This window comes from Solanum stenotomum, chromosome 9 (assembly GCF_019186545.1).
Source record: "Solanum stenotomum isolate F172 chromosome 9, ASM1918654v1, whole genome shotgun sequence".
Classification (NCBI taxonomy): domain Eukaryota; kingdom Viridiplantae; phylum Streptophyta; class Magnoliopsida; order Solanales; family Solanaceae; genus Solanum; species Solanum stenotomum.
Genome location: NC_064290.1, coordinates 55446637 through 55459477, shown reverse-complemented (window position 1 = coordinate 55459477; position 12841 = coordinate 55446637). Strand labels below are relative to the sequence as shown.

At 34.0% G+C, this 12841-nt stretch overlaps 2 protein-coding genes across 2 annotated transcripts; one reads left to right on the top strand and one right to left on the bottom strand.

Annotated features, from left to right (window-relative positions):
• Positions 1-798: 798 nt before the first annotated feature.
• Positions 799-1565, top strand: LOC125876464 (uncharacterized). The gene has a single exon (XM_049557651.1). The coding sequence runs from the start codon at positions 852-854 to the stop codon at positions 1452-1454; it is 603 nt and encodes a 200-aa protein (XP_049413608.1). The 5' UTR covers positions 799-851; the 3' UTR covers positions 1455-1565.
• A 221-nt stretch (positions 1566-1786) lies between these two features.
• On the bottom strand, positions 1787-11037 carry LOC125876844 (probable LRR receptor-like serine/threonine-protein kinase At1g56140). Its single transcript, XM_049558101.1, has 24 exons — positions 10897-11037; positions 9242-9419; positions 8990-9061; positions 8845-8916; positions 8692-8763; positions 8508-8579; positions 7629-7700; positions 7450-7524; positions 7231-7302; positions 7061-7132; positions 6896-6967; positions 6611-6682; positions 6128-6193; positions 5653-5715; positions 5480-5533; positions 5330-5394; positions 4622-5001; positions 4307-4505; positions 4061-4225; positions 3637-3755; positions 3202-3412; positions 2853-3084; positions 2618-2768; positions 1787-2341 (listed from the first exon to the last, which is right to left on the bottom strand). The coding sequence occupies exons 1-24, from the start codon at positions 11006-11008 to the stop codon at positions 1973-1975; spliced, it is 3087 nt and encodes a 1028-aa protein (XP_049414058.1). The 5' UTR covers positions 11009-11037; the 3' UTR covers positions 1787-1972.
• Positions 11038-12841: the final 1804 nt, after the last annotated feature.

Sequence of the window (12841 nt, the reverse complement as noted above, 5' to 3'; positions counted from 1 at the left end):
CGATGAGAATAATAAATTTTAAAAAGTAATGATGTGGGGTTGTTTTATGTCGGTGAGAATAAATTTTATTTACATATGAAAAAAATGGTTAGTAGATATAAATGTAGGGTTGTTTTAACAAAATATAAACTTGTTGATCAATTTTTGTATTAAAAATATCTCAAATCATGATATGGAATTACCATATAATTTCATATCATGGTTTTTGTAGAATATGGAATCACATCTCATGATATAGAACCATGAGATGGAATCAGCGTAAAATCACATGTCCAAACGTTGATTCCATCTCACGATGGTATCGCATGACCAACCGCCTACTTAATTTAGATATCTTATACTATAAAACTAACTTTCCTCAAACATCAAAAGTTAAACTACTTAATCGTATGAGATAAATAATAATGGAAGTCGGATGATGACATGTAGATGATTTGATATACAAATCAAAGCATTTTTGCCACTAAACAAATAGTTAAAACTTCTTCCACTTGTACAAAAAGTTGCACGTGCTATTTCACAAGACAACATATTCAAAAACCTCAAAAGGAAAAAGGAAAAAAATTTATAAAATAAGATGGTATAAGTAGTTGATAAATAATTGTAGGACGTTTTCCCATTTTCTGAAGAAAAAGAAAAAAATATAGTCATGAATCAAGATCCAGCTAAGATTTGCTAGATCTGTAAATAATAGGAGTCAGTCACATTTGACGAAATCCATAAAATCGACCGTTACATAATTTCAAATCCGAAAGGACCGTTAAAAAGGAGGGCTCCTCTTTACTTTTTCCCCCCGCTCGCCAGTCGCCACCTCCATTCTCCCCTAATCCCAAAGCAACTTTCGATCTCCAATGGCGGGCAACACTTCAATAATGGAATCCAAGCCCTTACACCCACTTCACCAAATCGCAGAAACCCCAACTCACAAGTTGCTTCTCAAACAATGGCTCAAAGAAGAAGAACTCATCCTCAACAGAATCGCTACCAAAGAAACCCAAATTGACTCGGTCCGCAATGAAATCACTCAGCTCTACTGCATTTTCTTCCTGTTCCATTCGATTTCGCTTATGCTTTTATTCAGTGCTTCCTCCAAATGGGCTTCGAAAACCGGGCTTTGCCACCGTTCATGGATCCCGTCAATCTGTTCTCTCCTCTGCTCTATGGGTATCATTTGGGCTGTTAGGTACAAGACGGATACGGAGAGTCACTTAGAGAAACTGTTGGAGAGAGAGAAAGAGGATGGGAAATTACTGGCTAAGTGTGTGGAGGAGTTGAAGAGAAAAGGGATGGAATTTGATTTGTTGAAGGAAGTTGATGCTCTTAGGAGGGCTAAGAGTTTGAGGGTTGAAGCTAAGGTGGTTCGAAAATGGTCTGCTAGAGACTTTGTGTCACTGTTTTTCTTCTCTGTTACTTGTCTGGTACTCGCTTTAACCAGGACCATTTTGTGTGGTTGATACTTACAAGGTTTGAATGGCTGTTATGCTCTTCTGTAATCATTTAGTAGAAGGAAATTAATTGTGGGGAAGTTGCAGAATATACTGTTCTGCTTTTTGTATTTTTGATTCTTATTTGGCAATGAATTCTTAACATTTTCAGCTTTGCTTGATTGTTTCTGCCTGCAATGTTCCCTGCAACTTGTTTGTTTTCTTTATAAGCTTTTCAGCTATTTTATCCATCAGATGCCTTCAGCTTTTGGTGGATTATGCATTTTATATCAATAGTGATACCGATTCATGTGCCTAACTACATGGTCTAGGCATGGGAGAAAAAGAGTTGTGTATCTTTTAGTCATAGCAATATTTTGAGTATCACTCTCTTAAAAAAAGATAGGCAAAGTAGTCAGTCCTTAAATCAACGAAAACCTATACACAAATGGTTATAATACATACATGCAGAAAGAATCTAGCATCTTCAAAGCAAACAAAGGTTTATTTGATGTCTCGCTTCATCTCTGACTGAAAAATAGAAGATTTCATCTACCCTCTCCAATGATGTCACTGAGCATTGGTGTGTCCTGACCTGATGGTGAATAATTTGTAGTCGCGGCTGTACTTGTACCCACTGATGAATTTTGCATTTGCGAAGAATGATCACTCATGAAGGTTGTTGTATCTTTGAATTTCCAGTCAGTCAGGTATCCAGGTCTGGAAGTCACAGCGGCAACCTCAGCATCTCCTGTAAGCATTGCTATTGCACGGGACATTGAGGGTCGTAATCCTGGGGATGTTTGAGTGCATAGTAGAGCTATCCCTATTACTTTTTTCACTTCTTCTACATCAAATTCAGATAAATTTGCATCCACTAGCTCAGTTTCGCGCTTGTTCTCATGAAGCTGCCAAGCCTAGAAGAGCAGTGTACACAGGAGTCAGTGAATATGGTTAGAACTAAACGATAAATGTAGGAACCACAGTACAGCATGATAAGTCAAAGTCTTTATAGATAGATAATAGAGATAAAAAGTAGAAAAGCGTGAACGCAAAGGAAGATACTCTTCCATTTCGTTAATCCAAGTGGTATATCAATCCTGATAAGCTAGAAGTTGCATAACCACTTGGAGCAGCAATGAAAGCACATTGTTCTAATGCTTTACTAAAAGCAAAGAAGGAAAGGACTTTACCCACTCAAGAAGGTAGATCTTGTCTTCTTCCAACCTCTCATCAGAATTTGTTCTACCACTGACAATTTCTAGAGCTACAACTCCGAAGCCAAACACATCAGCCTTCTCTGTCAGATGTCCGCGCATGGCATATTCTGGTGCAAGATACCCTCTACAAGAAAATGCTAACGAGCATGAAACAAAACTATAGAAAAGGAGTCTAAGAATGAGACATCTTCCATTTTCAGGATCTTACATAGTGCCTGCAACACGAGTGTTTATATGTGTCTGTTTGTCATCATAAAGTTTTGCCAATCCAAAGTCTGAAATTTTTGGGTTTAGATCTGCATCAAGCAGGATATTGCTGGCCTTGACATCTCGATGGACAATACGGACTCGAGATTCCTCATGAAGATACGCTAGACCCTTTGCTACTCCCAAGCATATCTGGAAGCGTGTTGGCCAATCAAGATATAAAGATCCTTTCTCTGCACAATTGAAGCCATAAGCTCAATAATCATTCTATAAAAATCAGGAAATGTATTTTTGTTTCTTCTCTTATATGATGAAAGGCAAAAATTCCAAGATATTGTATTCATTAGTACCAAATAATGCTTGATCAAGACTCTTGTTTTCAAGGTACTCATAAACAAGCAATCGTCTGTCTCCCTCAATGCAGCAACCATAGAGTTTCACAAGATTACGGTGTTGTACAGCTGATATAGTAGCAATCTCTGCCACAAACTGACTCTTTCCTTGATGTGATGCCACAGACAGTTGTTTAACAGCAACAACCCTCTCATCCTCAAGTGTTCCCTATGGACCAAATAAAATTGGTTCAAGATTCAGACGATTTCAAAAAAAATCATTTCCTGTTTTCCATAATTCATAGCAAAACTAAAGCAAACAAGAAAGCACAAGTATTTAGTCATGAAACATAATTTCTTGATGTTTGAGAAACATGTGAGCTATAGGTGCAACAAAAATTGCAATATGGGAACACTAGTTACTTCAGGACTTCATGTGGAAGAAGATATTACCTTGTAAACTGGTCCAAAACCTCCCTCTCCGAGCTTATTAGAAGAAGAGAAGTCACCAGTAGCAGCTCGAAGTTCTGAATAGCTGAAAGTGTAGGGTCTGGTATCTATCCCCATGAACTCTGCAAATTTGAAGAGAAGATGTCCTTAATAAGCCGAAGGAATCAATTTCTGGGACTTACACACTAGAACATACATTATACATTATTTCATAAGGTGCATAAACTGAAGGAATGCAAATGCTGACTCCTTGCATTAACTCTTGCTCAACTAAACCAAATTGTCAATATCAGGAACAAAAAAAAAAGAATCTTGAAATGGAAGTGTTGCTAACCGACTTTCCAAGTAGCAGTTAAACTCAAAGATAGTTGAATCACTTGAAAGTCGAAGACGGAAAAACCATACAAGATCAGATTGCATTTCTTACCTTCATCCTCCAAAGCCTTCTGCTGTTTTCTTTTCTGAATTAGGTAATAGACAGCAAATAATGAAATCAAGCTTATGACTCCAACTCCTACAACAATACCCACAATCAGACCGGTCCGGTTCTTTTTTGTAGTAGGAGGCTGGTTGCTAACACTGGGTTCAAAATCTGTAGAAAAGCTTAGCAGTGTGAGTACAGTTCTGAATGCCTCATTTAAGAATCTAATTGGTGTCTGTAATTCATGGATACCTGGGGTTGCACTGATTGCTGATATGGAAGGTCCATATGTGCTTTGTACAGGTACACAGCAGGTCCCTTTTCCAGCCCAGAAGAGATGTATTTCAAGATGATTATCAGAGACCTGAGCAGTAAATCGCCTTTGAACAGCTGCGAGGGATCTTCCCCCAGCCTCCCTCTTAATGTCAAAATCTTTCAACTGCCGAATTCCCTGGAAAAAGATAACCATAAAATTATTAAAGTGATGCTCTTTTCGGACCAAATCATTCCAATATTTCTTTGTTTATGAATAATATATGTTTCTCTATTTTTAAAAATAATGCATACCTGTACATAGATGTCAAATACACGTCTTCCAACACTACGCCAAGTTGGGGGATTTAAGATTTCTGACTCCGCAAAGTGGAGAGTCACAGTGTAATTACCATTCTCAAGGCCCAAGCCATAGTATCTGAGTGATCCAGCGGAAATTCGTGCAGTTTGGTAGAGCTCAGAGTCCAAGGTGTTTGTAAACTGAGATGAGGTGGAGCTTGTGAAGCTCTGATTTGGACGGTCAGAATGCAGACCAGCATTACTAACAGCCCACCTCCCTGTACTAGTCATGAAATATGTTGCTGGACCCAGAGTCTCATCCTCCCTCTCATACGATATCTGCTCACTAGATCTTATTGCACGTCCTCCTCCACATTTAATTGCAAAGTCGGAATCTGTGAATTATGAAAAGTCACATGCAAGAGAAGATAAGAAACCACTACACAGCTTTATATTACAACATTAGCAGTAGAATAGAGTAGGAGATGTCCTTGTTTCTTGGTAAGCGACATATCATAAGAACAGAAAATGTAGGACAAATATTACAGATTTAGGTATATTACCTTAAATGGACGAATTCAACTAAATGGATATTGATCCATTCTGATATTTTGGTTTATAGATACAAAATGTAGAACAACAATTTTCAAACTTATTCATGCTAATGAAACCAGAAACTTGGATTAGAATTTTTGTCGTCAAGGAATTGTAGGAAGCACTTACATATTGGACGTCCTCGATTGCAAGGGAAATTCCGTTGAAGACAATTTAACCCCGAAGGCAAAGAACTGAAGACAAAGGAAGTATCACCCGTTTAAGTTCTTCAAATAAAGAAACAACTATAATTTTGCTGTCAACTAAATTTCTGATTACCTGCCATCTGATTGATCTATTTGTTCTGCTGTGAAGTTGTTGGCAACTAAATTTCTGCAAGTTGCCAAGTATCATTGTTAGCATGCTGATCACAGTCAAAACTGAGACCAAAAGGTAGGGAGAAAAAAGATAAGGTGAAGCATTATATAAACTTCAGCTATTCTCATACTTACAATTGCAGATTTTCATTGATCCAAGAAGGGAAGTTTCCAGATAACTCGTTGTAAGATAAATCTCTACGTGAAAAGATGGGATGTTAAGCATTTCAGATATTTTTGAGTGCAAAACTCAAAAATATAAAATATGTCAAGCATTTATATGTAAGAGGGAGATAGTAATTTAGAGTTTGCTCCAGCCGCATGAAATTGCAGCATCAGTTCAAGAAGGCCATAAGATAAAAATATTTTGAAGACCGGATGCTATACACACAATTACATGCTAGATATTATGAATCAATCTAGTAAGGACTCTGGTATTATCCTATCAGTATTACCTAGTAAGGCCTCAAAGTCTCAGAAAGGAAGATGCTGAAATAACTTATAACAGAAATAGTTCTTCATTCTCCTTAATAAGATGGTGAATCTGTTTGATAGTTCAGCATATTCATTTCAACAGAAAAGATATCATATAAAAACAAGAGTTACTCACATAGTCTGGAGAGACCGTATCTTCTGAGCTGGCAGGGCGCCTGTTAGCTTGTTATCACCAAGAAACCTGATGATCGAAAAGGGCATTAGCACATGAACACAGAGTTAAGGTGGTATCAAATAGGGATAAGGGTCTGAAAAATATCCAACTTTGGTCGAATTTGCTGTTGCGATACTGAACTTTCATGAGGACCTATTACCTCCCTAAACTATTTAATACCGCATTTTTTACCCCCCTGAACTATTTAATAGTGTATTTTAAAGGTATATATGTGCCCACGTGGACACATTACTATTTATAATTTTGCATTATTTTTTATGTCCACATGGACAATATATATGTTTAAAATACGATATTAAATAGTCTAGGGAGGTAATAGGTCCTCATGAAAGTTTAGTATCGCAACAACAAATTCGACCAAAGTTGGGATATTTTTCAGACCCTTATCCCTATCAAATATAAGCAATTTAAATCATCTGTTACAAGTGAGTCAGCGAAGTCAGATTGAAAAGTGCATCTGGAATACGCCCAGTCAAATTGTTGAAGCTCAAATCCCTAAGAAAAAAATAAAATAAAGGTTAGACCAAAGGGGTAGTAATTGATCAATATAGTAGCACATGAACTTGAGTTGATATAGTAGTACGACACTGTTAGAAGGGTTTATGCTCACATATGATGCTATGGTCATATAAGTGAGATAATTAAAGTCCAATCCAAAAGACTGAGGACTTAAATGTTTATAAGAACATTATCATGCTCAGAACTCACAGTAGTGACAGGCTCTGATATTCTCCAATATTACTTGGGATGGAACCTGAAATATTGTTATTTCGTAAAACCCTGGAAATACCAAATTCAGTTGGTCAGAGAAGAAGAAAAGAAATAAAATGTCAAGATTTGTAGCATGTGGTGCTATGTCATATTGTTCCTTACAGCTTGCTTAGAGACTTCATATTCCTGAGAAAGTCAAGTGAAGAGCTCCCATTGGATAGATCACTTATTCTCCTGATAGTTATGCAGCAGATGAAATATCAGATTTTGCTAAATGTAAAAGGAGATTCTAAACTATGAACAAAGATGATAAAACAGTAGCAAAAACTCACAGATCGGTTAAAGTGGTTAAGTTGGAAAAGGAAGCTGGTATTGGACCCTCAAAAGCATTTCCTTCAAACCTCCTGTGGCAATAGAAAGCTCAGTCACAGACTATGCTAGGAGATGCAGCAATGACATTATAGCAATGCTGCAAGAAAAAAGAGAGACACCATTCTCGAAAGAACTCAAGAATTAAAAACTGGACATAGTTCAAGTAACTGTGGTCTCACAATACAGTAAGCTTTGCCCAATTATTTCCAATGAAATCAGGAATCCTCCCTGTAAAAGCATTATCTGAAGTCCACCTGAAAGACAAATAGTTCGTTTTCCAGTTAGATTTCTTATACACAAGTTTCTCCAAGTAAAAATTGGGAAGCTATAGAAGAAACACGTGACAAAGAGCTGTTACACTTGTTCCAAGTCCTGCAGTCTTGCCAACGTCAATGGTATTGGTCCACTAACACCAGCGCTGTTGAGATAACTAAGCAACAAAATAGTAGGGTTCTTTCAGAAAAAAAGAAAATCAAGCTACAGAAATGACAGAATAATTAAATATAAAGAAATAGAAAGATGTTACATATATTCTCTTATAAGAAAACAGTTTCATACATCGCAAAAATCCTATGAACATGTGAAATTTCGACAATCAAGAAGTCTCTATTCAGGAGAAAATAACTTTTGTTTCCTATGTTTGATAGAAACTCTCATGTATTTGTTATGTTTTATTGTTTGGCATCTGCTATGTCTGAAATGTGTGCTATATATTTCAATTTATACTATTTTTCTTTCGTATCTATTTCTGTATGTTGCATATTTAAATTAGACTTTTAAGGCTTCAAACATGTAGAATGGAATGAGAAACAAAAAGAAAAAAGGGGAAGGAAGATCGATACTAACGTCATAAAATGAGAGTTATATGTCTTGGCTATGTTGTATTCTCTATCTTTTTGCGATTCATGTGACAAATATTAACAACCTAACATAGCTTATCATAGTCTTCAGACAAGGAATGATTACTTTATACAGAAACCAGAGAAGGATTGAATTAACTATACTCCTCCTCTAGCATGAACATAGATCAAGCAGAACATAGATTGCATTAGAGCGTTGACAAATTCCTGCTCTACTAATACAATTTCAGGGTCTTGCATTTGATACATATATATTGAAACAATGCAACACCATCTAGATTCAGTATGATGTTCACGAACAAATAACATATTTCTCATGCAAACTCCAAAAATCTAACAATTAAGATCTGAATGTTAAACAATGCATCATAACTTACATTTGTGTCAGTTTTGTTAAGTTTCCAAGCTCTGAAGGCAGAGGCCCAGAGAAGTTGTTTGTACCAAGACTCCTGCAGCACAAGGAAATGATGAACAAATGCAGAGAGACGATGAAGATTGATGCTCTTCATACATCGATAGATGATATATCATAAAACCAAGGACATAATTATAAGAACATACAATGATTGTAACTCAGTCAACAACCCAATTTCCTTTGGAATCTCCCCTGACAAAGCATTGATGCCAAAGGTTCTGAAGACACCAAACATTTAAATTACTCCAAACACAAAATATCATGATTGAGCATAAATAACTGATATAGAGTAGACTTACAGCCATTTCATTCTAGTCAGATTGCCAATGGATGGGGAGAGTGTGCCTGTTAAGTAATTTTGGGCCAAATTGCTGCAATTTGTAACCAAAATATGAGTAGTGGGAGATAAAACATGACAAGTATAAGTTAGGAGGAAGTAAGTACAGATCATCGAGGAAGGTAAGACTCCATAATTCATCTGGGATTTCACCCCTGACGTCCCGTGCATAAACTCTCCTGTAAAGAAGCATTGGAAAGAGAAGTGAGAGTAAATACCTGAACACTAGATGCTATTGCATACAAGCAGCAGCAGCAGTAGCACTATTAAGATTTTTTGAGGTCAATACTAAAATAAATGCCATGAGAACCAATTAGGAGGTGTATGTATATACGAGGTGATTGTGTAGAGTGACTTACAAGCCAGTGATGTGACAACGAGTGCTGTTGTTGGCAGAACAGTCGCATTTGATGGAAGGATTAAAATCTCCGATGGGAGTTGAATCAATGGCAGCTCCACTGCATAACTCACCACTAATATTCCACTGATTTGTAGCAGAAATCCCCCAATTTTGGAATATGGAGTTTAATATACGGGCTGCACACTCACAACTATGAGAATATATAAATTGAATTCATCATAAAAATCACAAATTCAAATGTCACTAAGTAGTATTTATGAAATGATTCAAAATTATAGATTAAGCAACAGTCATAAAAGAGTTTTTGTGCACTAATCATACTGTACAATTTTCAAAATTAAAGTTTACACTGACAATGTAAAATCATTTTAGTATATTGTCGTTTTACTAGCAATTAAAACTTGATGTATGTAATTAGACAAATTACACTGATAGAATAAAAATAATTGTGTAGTATAATTAATTAAATTGCAGGTAATAAGGATAAAAATCACTTATAAAAGTTGACGAGCTCAAGTCTTCTCCATGTGGACCACAATGCTTACACAGCTGTCGTTATCCAAATACCATGGTACAATAATTTTCTTAATACTGCTGAATTTTCGCTGTCCTCACTTTGGACATCTTTTTACTTCAATAAGTTTTAGGACTGTCATATTTATTTACTAGTTTAATATAATTATTAACTTAATTTTTTACAAATATCTTATGTATACTCTTTTCCTTGTAACTTTAGGTATAAAGTTTGGAAAAAAGATATAGAGATTGCTATAAATTAGTCATTGTTGTATACAGGGGTGGCTCTATGCTTTGGAAAATAAGGCCTTTGCCTTAGGCCCCCAAATTTCGGGAGATCCAAATTTTTGTCAAGAATGAATTATGTGTTAAATTTTTTATAGAAAAATTAATTATTTATGATAAAAAAATAAATATTTTTTTAAAATAAATTATTTTATCCACCTTAACATCTTTTGTACTTTATTAAAAATAAGAATTAATAATGAAAAGTGTTGAACAAAGTGAATTACAAATTCTTTTTTATTTCTTTTTAAATTTTAGTTTCAAGCATTACTATAAGCATATTAAAATGAGGTATACCAAGTCATCAACTTCTTGAGTCAAATTTTATGGTTCTAACTCTTACCTTTATTTAATATTTATCAACTTATTACTTATATCATTATGTTAACAATACATATAATAATTGTCTCACTTAAAAAATGTTTTTCAATGTTGAGTTGATAAAATCTTACCTAAAACTAGTAACTGAAAAAACAATATTAAGTACTAATAATTTTCATCTAAATAGTATAAAAAAAAATTATGAATAAATACGTATATGAAGTGTATTTATATTTTAGACCACAAATTGAAATTTAGCTTTAGGCCCCCAATTACGTTGAGCCGCCCCTGGTTGTATAAACCAACTACTAGTAGCATATTAAAAACATGAATGAAAGTGAGGACAGAGGAATAACATTAATAAATTATCACATCAATAATACATTTCTTCTGCTTTTATTGGAGTGCAATTTTTTTGTTGCTTTAGCACAACATAAATGATTGTTAATTAAGAAGGGGAACCGGCGCAAGTGTCATATTTGTACAATAGTAATACGTAAGTAAATTTGGAGAAAAATTAGAGGAAGTGACCTTCAGAAGGATCAGTTGTTTGAGCTACGGCTATCTCAAAGATGATTCCCAACGAGTAGATCAATATTAGAGCATATGATGCCCACGGCCACGGCAGCGCCGCCTTCTTCATGTTTAAGTTCTTCAGAGATAGCAGCAGGATGAAAGATGAACAGAGAGAGAGAGAGAGAGAGAGAGGCAGTTGCCAAATGAACAAACAATAAATATATAATTGCACCTTGTCAATGGTTGACTAAAAGGGGTTTGGTTAATGCAGAAAAGAACAAGTTACAATGTGGGTTTGGTTGGTGACTTGGTAATATGCAATGCTATCAGATCATCATTTAGCCAACTTTCCTAGAAACCTATCTTAATTGGCGCAACTCTTCTGTTTAACTATAATAATAATTGGGAGGAGTATTAATTTAACACTCCAAAATTAATAAACCCTGCTTGCCAATTGGCCAAAGACTGCTATTTCATACACTACTTTTTATTTCAAGAATCCAACCGATCACCTATGATTACATTAATTTTCACCCCACTACTAATAGTATATACTAATATTTATCATATTGATGTTATAATAATTGAAATTTATATAATTATGACTATCTAAAATTTCATCATAAATAATTTTTTTAATTCTAAAGATTAGTAAAATTAATATTAAAGAAAAAGAATAACACTATTTTGAGGCGAATGAAGTAGTACGACATATCACTCATTTATAAAAGTAATTATATATTTTAATTATAATCAAACCAATAAAATGTTGCATTAATTGGTCAGGTAAAATAAGAGAAAAGATATAAAATCACTACTGAAATTGTCTTGAATTTTAAAAAAGACACATTAATTTTGTAATCATCCTATTACATCACTAAACAATTTTGAACAGATATTATTATATTATTTTTCGACCAACCCCATATTTTAAGAAGCAAGTATGTTCACACACCCATCATTACATGACACATGTCAATTTAATTAAAAATGTAATTTTTTTTCATTTTAAGTTTTTTCTTTATTTATTTTTTCTTTATCTCTCTCTTACTTTTTGACTTATTTAATTTTGTTTTTTTTTTATATAAAAAAGACCTCATACTATTCTCTAAACTTTAGTAAATTATTGATAACAAAACTAATTATTTTTCTAAGAAAATTTAAAATTTTGAACGTATCATCAATTACTCTTTTTCATATAACTTCAAATTAGAAATGATAATTTTAAAAGAATCAATGAATTTCCCAAAAATTGAAAGAAGTTAATTGAAATCGGATAAAAAAACTATATGATATTTCCTAATCATCTTGAAATCTAATGGGTTTATCAAATTGTTCGAAATGTAAGAAAATATTTGGATAAAGTTTTAAAACTAGCAAAACTAATAGTAGTAAAAAAGGAAGATGAAGTTGTGGTAAAAATGGTGAAATTGAAAGTAAGAAGCTTCAATGGAGATGACAATGAATTTTTGAAGAAGAAAGAAGAAAGAAAGAAAGAAAGAAAGAGAAAAAATAAAAAGGAAAAAAATTTAGAAAATAAGAAAATATACTTTATAATAAAATAATTATATTAATGTGGACCAAAAATGATGTAATAATATCAGTTTAAGATTGTTTAGTGGGGTAATAGAACGCCCATTTAGTTAAGGTGTCTTTTTTTAAAATTCGGGACATTTCTCAGTAAAATAAACTATAAGGAAAAATTTATTCATGGGAACTCAAAGGCTGATATTAATTAAAAGTAATATAAAATCAAAAAAGTTTGATAGAGACATAACCATTAAATTGAATAAACTTAAAATAATAAGTCAAAAGATAGAACGGAGAATATTATTTGAGAGGTAGCCATCAATATTCAGCAATGTTTCAACATTCAAATTAACAAAACTCAGAGTTGGTGTGCAGGAAATTAATTATAATTTATAGTAGTTGAAGAATATTATATTAGTAGTACACCAAA

Coding starts and splice junctions, on each gene's coding strand:
- LOC125876464 (XM_049557651.1), top strand. CDS start 852: ATGGCGGGCAACACTTCAATAATGGAATCCAAGCCCTTACACCCACTT.
- LOC125876844 (XM_049558101.1), bottom strand. CDS start 11,008: ATGAAGAAGGCGGCGCTGCCGTGGCCGTGGGCATCATATGCTCTAATA. Junction 8,764..8,844: donor CTGACTAGAATGAAATGGCT/GTAAGTCTACTC, acceptor TGGTGTCTTCAG/AACCTTTGGCATCAATGCTT. Junction 5,002..5,329: donor CAATCGAGGACGTCCAATAT/GTAAGTGCTTCC, acceptor CATAATTCACAG/ATTCCGACTTTGCAATTAAA.